Here is an 8,204-nt window from a genome sequence, read left to right as displayed (position 1 = left end):
AGGCAGAAAGCCCCGCTCTGTGATTCACTGGAGAGGAAAGGGGGAGGAGGCGAGAGAACTCGGAGTGCCAGAACTAAGTTAGCCGAGAAAGCGCACGCAGCTCGCGGCGCCCCCTCCGGTGCCAACTCCGCCAAGGACGAGGGGGCGCGGCGCGCGCTGGCCACGGGGCTGCGACCCGGCTCTGGTCCTCGCGCCCCCCAGCAGCCGAGAGGAGCCGCTGCCCCAAGTTTCTGCAGAGGAGGGGTGCTTGGCGGTGGGGGCAGATCAGGAAGTGGGTTTTTTTTTTCTCCCTTCGCCGCCTGGTGAGTGTCGGCGAGGTTGGCAAACGGCTAGGAGAGGACCGGGAAGCACAGAGAGCCCCGGAGAGGTGGAGAGGGTGATCGGGAAGCCGGGCCGCTAAGGCAGTTCGCCCCCGATCCGGACCAGGGCCAGATGCGACGGCTCGGCTTAGCCGGGCTCCAGGGGTGGACGCCGCTGGAGTGACCGCGGGTTCACCGCCCTCGGTGCGCACGCCGGGACCGGCTCTCTCCCCAGTGTCCCGGCACTCTGACCACCAGAAGCCCCTGCCCAGGGTGCCAGTGTGATCCTCCATTCCTTCTTGAGTGTGTTTGTTTTCATTTTCCTCCCGGGAACTTTTGGATGGAGATATTAACTTTTTTGGTGGAGGCTGCTCGAGGGAGTGAAAGGGGGAATACGATGAAGAGCGACTCCTTATTTTTCCGAGGCCCCATCCATTAAGCCAGCACTTCGAAAGGATTAAAGTGGTCGGACGTGGTGACAGCTGAGAGGAGGGGCTTTCTTTCCCGGTGGAGACCTTCCGCCTTCGGTTGGGTCTACGCATCCCGCGTGCATGTGGGCGCCCGCCGCGGCGCGGGGTGCGCGGTTCTGCGCGGGCGGTCTCAGCTGGGACCCGAGTGAATGGCCCTCAGGGGCGGCGGGGGGCCTCAGCCTCCGCGGTCTCCGCAGGCCCGGGTCGGGCCTGGAAGGATGCTGGCTATGGGGGCGCTGGCAGGCTTCTGGGTCCTCAGCCTCCTCACCTATGGCTACCTGTCCTGGGGCCAGAGGTTAGAGGACGAGGAGGAAGGGACCTTACTAACTCAAGCTGGAGAGAGACGAGAGCCCATTACAACTGCCACCTCCCAGCCCCATCTCATTTTCATCTTGGCGGATGATCAGGGATTTAGAGATGTGGGTTACCACGGATCTGAGATTAAAACGCCCACTCTTGACAAGCTCGCCGCCGAAGGAGTTAAACTGGAGAACTACTACGTCCAGCCTATTTGCACACCGTCCAGGAGTCAGTTTATTACTGGAAAGTAAGTGTTACTACTTCTTATACTTATTCCTTGAAGAAATAGTAAACGCTTAATTAAGATTCAGCCCCTAACTTAAGGGAGTAACAAAGTCTTGGGAACAGCTGAACGAATGAATGCAGGATGGATTATGGTGAGCATTAAAATAGATGCCCTGTTAGTGATTTTGGCAGTCTAGTTACTGGTCTAGTATCATTTTCTTTACTCTGAGCCGATGGGGAGTTTTTAAATGAGATAAGCACTCATCCACCAACCAGAGATCTCCAGAAATGATCTCCTATTCCTAATCTATTGTGAATTTCTATCGTGCTCAGATTTTGTTTCAGGTGTCACAACAGAATGCACACTCACCATCACTGGTAAGAAAGATGACTAAATTTTTTCTGCTACTCTCAGATTGTGCTTAAATCTAGAATGGAATGACTGAAACAAAAGGGGTCAAAGAAACAGATTACAGTCAGTGTTAAATGCTCAACAACACTCAAACTTCAGCTGAAGTTTTCTGCTGTTCTTCACATGTCTGGGAATTTTCTGATGAATAAAAATCAGATTACTTACATGTTAGTAAAGTGTTTTAGTACTGTAATTACTTTGCTGCATACCTAAATCTTCTATGTGAGATGTTCACATGTTTTCATATTTTTACTCTCTCCTGAGAATGCAGGCTACTGTAACTGATTTAGTTGTCCAAATTCAGCCTATGGGATGGAGATTAACTAGGAGGGCAAGGGGTCGTGCTGGACAGAGGTAGAAGAGAGCCTTACTAGGTTCAGTCTGTGTTTTCATTTGCAGGCAGGGAGCCCTTGCTCCAGTGAAGTTGTTCTTGGAATTGTGTCCTGTAAGAGTAGCCAGTATCCATTGGAAAAAGAAAGACTATTTTGTAGGAATCTCTGTCTTGCAGGGACTTTTGCTTACCGCATGATTTCCACTGCTTAGCAAACTGTCAGAACTTAGCATCACTGCCAAAAAAGGAAAAAAAAAATCCCATCCTTCCCTCTCAAGAGAGAGAGAAAAAAGAAGTCTCAATGTACTTCAAGTCATTCTAAAGGTTAATTGTGGCATCAGCAAGTCACGGACATTTGATGTTTATAAAGGAGCAGATTGTTGGCTAGAAAACATCAAGTCCATCTGGTGGCCTGGAGGTCAAGTTCTTCATGTTTAATTCCAACCACCTTTTTATTTGGCTCAGGAAATAAATGTGTCATAAGGCTTCACTGGACCTCTTCAACTAACTTATAGAATGAAGATTTATGCAGATAGCCAACAGTAGTTGAAAGTATAACTAACTACAGGAATTTATTTTTCATAAATATAAAGCATACGTTCAAGGCATTTCACCCAACAAGAAAATTTGTTCTTAAACATTCTCTTTCACTGATAAAATATCTAGGTTTTGTCGTTTAACTGCTATGCTTACTTAATGAAATAAAACAGAAACTAAGCTGAAAATAATTTCTAGTTTTTATCTTTGGTCAAAGGTTGATTCCTCTGTACTTTCAAAGCAATCAAATATCTAATGAGATTTCTTTTTCCTATTAAAATTTTCTATTCAGTACAACAAGTTGTATAAGTGTTTAATAGGGAAAAAATACAAATAGCTACTGTGATTGGATTAAAATTTCTATTTGAATTAAATACCTGATAATGTTCTCACTTGCAGTTCTCCTCTTAGACAATTTGCTAGAACTTTCCTTTAAGTGAACACAGATGTAAGAAAGAAAGTGATTATAAAAGCCTAACTCTGGACACAATGTAAATGCAGGTCCAAGAGAATATGGTCATTGCCCTCTTCATGAATACGTGTCTATCCTTTCTGGATCCTCTAAAGTAAAAAAGGAAGCAATAAAAACTTGAATGAACTGAAATATTTTAAGGGAAAAAATAGGTTACGTGAAATGTGAGAGGATTCAAGTATCTTCACATGACAAGGAAAAAGTTTATATAATTGAAGCTGAAGTTACTTTTGATGCTGTTAACAAAGCAACCTTTCCTTTATAATTTTCTGGAGTCAACATGTAAAAAAAAAAAAAAGATTTTCTTTTACTGCACAATCTACTCCTTTATAAATATCAAATATCTTTGACTTTTGTTATTCATTTATCCCACAAATTCCAGATTCCTTTAATAATTTACATCATATCAATCTGGCAATACTATCAGTCCGTCCGTCAGTCAGTCCATCAGAGTATTCACGGTGTGCATACTCATGCATTGGGAGTGTGAGGAACAAATGAGAAACAAGTCCTAACCTCTGGAGAGTAGTTCTCAAATTTGAGTGTGCAAAAATAATCACTGCAAATGCTGGTTAAAATGTAGACTTCTGGGCCCAACTAGCAATGTAGCTTCAGTAGATCTGGGTTCAAACCCAGAAATCAATAGTGCTTTAATGAGCACTTCAGGCTATTCTGATGATAGCACTATTAATAATACACTGAGTGCTAGTATTAAATATTAGCACCTACTGAGCAGTCTCTGTGTCCAGGATAATGCATTTTACCTGCATTGTCTCATTTAATCCTTACAACAACTCTATGAGGTAGTTGCTATTGTTATCCCTGTTTTATATGGATATGGCAACAGATTCCAAGAGGTGTAGTGATGCAGGGGTTCTGTACATGGGACACATCACTCTACGTGTTCAAAGTTGGCCTGGTGAGATAAAAGATTAATTGGGAAAGTGGCTGTCTGTGTTTGATTTATTTTAAAGTAATTTTTTCTAACTTTTTTTTACAGTTTTGCAAATAAAGACATGGAGAAATGACATTATTTTTTCTTAAAAGAGAATATAGCGAAGGCTTCAGAGAATTATAAGTTGCAAAAATTATTTTTATTTTATATTTTTTTAATTGGAAGCGAGAGTACAGTGACATGCTCAGTGTGTACCACAGCCTTGACCTGTGGGGCTCAGGCAACCCTTCTATCTCAGTCTTCCAAGTAACTGGAACTACAGGCACTCACCACCATGCCCAGCTAATTTTTTGGTTTACTGTAGAGACAGTTCTTACCAAGTTACCCAGACTGGTCTTGAACCCCTGGGCTCAGGCAGTTCTCTTGCCCCTACCTTGTTGGGATTCAGGCATGAGCCACCACGCCCAGCCAATAAGTTGCAAAATTTAGATATAGACTTTATGCAGAACTTAGAGAAGGAAATATTGGCAATCTGAACTGAATTCATATCTTTGACAATAATTTTGTGTTTTTACTATTTTGTTATTCATTTCTCTCACTTGAAATACCATGATGATCATTGTTACTGAACATAATGAAAACTTAAATGTGCATTTGTAATAGGATATTTGATAAACTCATTTTGCTTATAATACCCCCCATCCAACTCGCCAAGAATAATCACTCAGTTTCTAACACCTTAAGTTAATTTTGCCTATTTTTGAACTTTTATAGAATTACAAAGAAGGTACTCTTTCAGGTCTGACTTCTTTTTTTTAACATTATGTTTGCCTGTAGATATAATTAATTTGTTGTCATTACTGAATTGTGTTCCTTTGTATAAATATACTACAGTTTATTTGCCCATTCTACTGTTGATGGACATTTGAGTTATTTCCAGTGTTGAGCTATTATGAACAGTGCTGGCCATAATGTATATGTTTTTTAGTTAACATATGCATGCATTTTCCTTTGATATCTATCAGGAAGTGAAATTTGGGGGTTATAGGAATGTGCATGTTCAGTTTTTGCAGATTCTGCCCAACAGTTTCCCAGAATGATCTACCAACTTACAACAATTGTATTACAAAGTTCTATTTACTTTACAACCTTGCCAATATTTGGATCATCTTTTTTTTATTTTATTTTAGTCACTCTAGTTGTTACACATTGATACACCATTATGGTTTAAATTTGCATTTCCCTGATAGCTAATGAAGTCAAGTACCTTTTTATATTTTTAATGTACCAATTGGTTATCCCCTTTCAAGAAGTATTTTTTTCAAGCCTTTTTTTGGCCTATTTTCTCTTTAGGTGATTGCTTTTTTAAAAATTGATTTGTGGTTGTTATTTATGTATTCTATTCTATTGTCAGATATATGTGTTGCAGATATCTTCTACCACTTGGTGGCTTGCTTTTTTACTCTCTTAATAGTATTTTGTAGCTGGGCTCGGTGGCTCAGCCTGTAATCCCGCGCTTTGGGAGGCTGAGGTGAGTGGATTACCTGAGTCCGGGTTCAAGACCTGCCTGGGCAACTTGGCGAGACCTCATCTCTACAATAAATCAAAAAATTAGCCGGACGTAGTAGTGCGCGCCTGTAGTTACAGCTACTTGGAAGGCTGAGGCAGAAGGATCGCCAGACCCCAGCAGGTCAATGCTGCGGTGGCTGGGAGCGTGCTACTGCACTCCAGTCTGGGTGACAGAGTGAGACTCCAACTCAAAAAAAAAAAAAAGTATTTTATGAGGATCAGAAGGTTTTAATTTTATTGTAATCCAATTTATAATCTTTTCTTTTTATGTCCTACTTAAGATCATCTTGTCTACCCCAAGATCATGACAGTGGTCTTTTTTTCCCCCTAAAAGTGCTATTGTTTCGTTTTTATGTTTAGATCTATAATTCATCTGAAATTAATTTTAGTATGGTGTAAATGAGAGCTCTAGATTCTTTTTTCCATGTGTATCCATTTGAGTCACATTATTAAGAGACCATGCTATTCCCATTGCACTGCAGCATCACCGTTTTCATAAATCAATGAATGTATGTGTTTGGTCTATTTCTGGAGTCAATTCCATTCCCTTTGTCTCTTTGTCTGTCCTTGTGCCCATATTGCATTCTCTCAACTACCATAGCTTCATAATAAGTAAGTATTGATATCTGCTTGTTTTCTTCAAAATTGCCTTGGTTATTTTTTACCAGTTCATTCATTTTAATAGGATGTGCAGATGCAAATAGGTCAGAAGATTTGATTTGGGACATGTGAGATAGTTCTAGTCTAAATTATCCTATTTTCTAAGCAAAATAATAATAGAGATAATTAGCTGAGAATGAAGATCTGGAAATTTAAAAAGAGAGACAGAAAATATTCCTCTAGGAAAGTGAGAGAGTGAATTGGGCAGAGAAATGCAATAAAAATACTGGCCAGTAATGAGAGCCCACTTGAGACTTGTGTTCATAAATTTTAACAGAGACTAGTCATTGTTTGTTTGTTTTTCTCCCACTATACTTAGGTGCTTGTGTGCAGAAGAAGCACAGTTGCAAAGGTGGATTTAACTAGATTTGGGGATTTGCCAAATGAATAGTGTGGTGGATCATGGACCAAACTTGACAAGGAACAAGGGAGGACTATAGAGGGTTTATGTTCTGTAAAGGAATGTTGGGGGGCAAAGGATCGACTGGATGGGGTTGAAGTGAGAACACTACAATAAACTTGGAAAGCTGAAAAAAATAAATAATAGTGACTGGGGAAGTGTACACCTGGGGGTCAAAATTTTGTACGTAGTGCAGTTTTTGAAAGTTATAGGGGGATGGGTGCTAAGATAAAACAGAGGAAAATGTCTTTGGAAATGAGGAAGACAAGGTATTAGAAGGATAGAGTGCTGGATAGGTCGTTCCATGGATATCCATTAAGAAATCATTGAGAACAATAAGAAAAATGGTAGTAAAGAGGACAGTGAGCTAGTGCTTGGATCATCTATGAATGAGTTGGGAGAAAGGCCTAGAATTGGTTAAAAGACTCTAAAAGGAAAGGTTGTGAGGAGTCTATAGTCTGTTGCCTTGCTTTTCTTTTTCTTTTTTTTTTTTTTGAGTTGGAGTCTCACTCTGTCGCCCAGACTGGAGTGCAGTGGCCGCTCCTGGCCACCGCAGCCTCGACCTGCTGGGCTCCGGTGATCCTTCCGCCTCAGCCTTCCAAGTAGCCGGAATTACAGGCATCCGCTACCACACCCGGGTGATTTTTTTATTTATTGTAGAGATGAGTTCTCGCTGTCCAGGCGGTTCTCGAACCCGCGACCTCAGGCAATCCACTCACCTCAGCCTCCCAAAGGCGCGGGATTACAGACTGAGCCACCGAGCCTGGCTTGCCTTGCTTTTCAATGGAACTGAATTTTTCAGGGGAGAAAAGACCTAAGATAGTCTAAAAGTGCCATTGAGAAACTAAGAGGGCACTCATCCCTGCTCCAGGCTCTGTGATAATTGGGATGTGAATAAAAGACCAGTCTCAGGCTGAGAATATGACAGGGACAGCCAGCAATCAGAGCAAAAAGGATTGTCTAGGAAGAAGTTGAGGTCAAAGGGGATTTTGCCTCAAGACCAGCCTGGGCAACATAGCAAGACCCTGTGTCTAAAAAACAAAAATTTTTAAAAATTAGCTGAGCATGGTAGCCTGCACCTGTAGTTCTAGCTACTTGGGAAGCTAAGGCAGGAGGATCCTTTGAGCCCATGAGTTCGAGGCTACGGTGAGCTATGATCATGCCAATGTACTTTAGCAATCTAGGCGGCAGAGCAAGACCCCATTTCAAAAAACAAACAAAAAATTACAGGAGGATTTTGCTAAATAAAGACTTTCAACTATAGAGAACCTACCAGAAAAGTTTGGAAAGTTAGGATGGGAGGGGTTGAGTGAATACAGGACATACTCAGACATTCAGAGATTAGAATCTGAGTGAAAGCAGTTGTGATGGGAAGATTGGAGTTATAGTGAAGACCTAAATTATCAGGGTTAAAAGGCATGGTGGGATTTTTTTCCCCCAGATTATCTCTCAGAAAGTTGTGTTTGGTTTTAATTATATCCTCTTTTTGGAGATTAATTGAGCTAGGTCTCACCAACTACTACAGCCACAGTTGTGTACAGTCAGGCATTTCATCAGGAGTTCCGAGGACAGAGTTTGGCCCAGGAAGATAGAAACCAGGTAGGCCTCCTCCGTGGACTGCAGAGGTCTGTGGG

The 8,204-nt window shown here is 41.7% G+C and overlaps 1 protein-coding gene across 1 annotated transcript in view; it reads left to right on the top strand.

The window, feature by feature from the left end:
* Nucleotides 1-673: 673 nt before the first annotated feature.
* Nucleotides 674-8,204, top strand: part of ARSJ (arylsulfatase family member J) — a 73,978-nt gene continuing 66,447 nt past the window's right edge. The window contains exon 1 of the mRNA XM_008062463.1: nt 674-1,316. Within this exon, the coding sequence (XP_008060654.1) occupies nt 919-1,316 (398 nt within the window). The 5' untranslated portion in view covers nt 674-918. The remainder of the gene's footprint in view (nt 1,317-8,204) is intronic.

Source organism: Carlito syrichta, unplaced genomic scaffold (genome assembly GCF_000164805.1).
Source record: "Carlito syrichta isolate Samal-C Ts95f unplaced genomic scaffold, Tarsius_syrichta-2.0.1 Scaffold305711, whole genome shotgun sequence".
NCBI lineage: Eukaryota > Metazoa > Chordata > Mammalia > Primates > Tarsiidae > Carlito > Carlito syrichta.
Note: the sequence above shows the minus strand (reverse complement) of the source record. Positions and strands in the feature narration are given on the sequence as shown.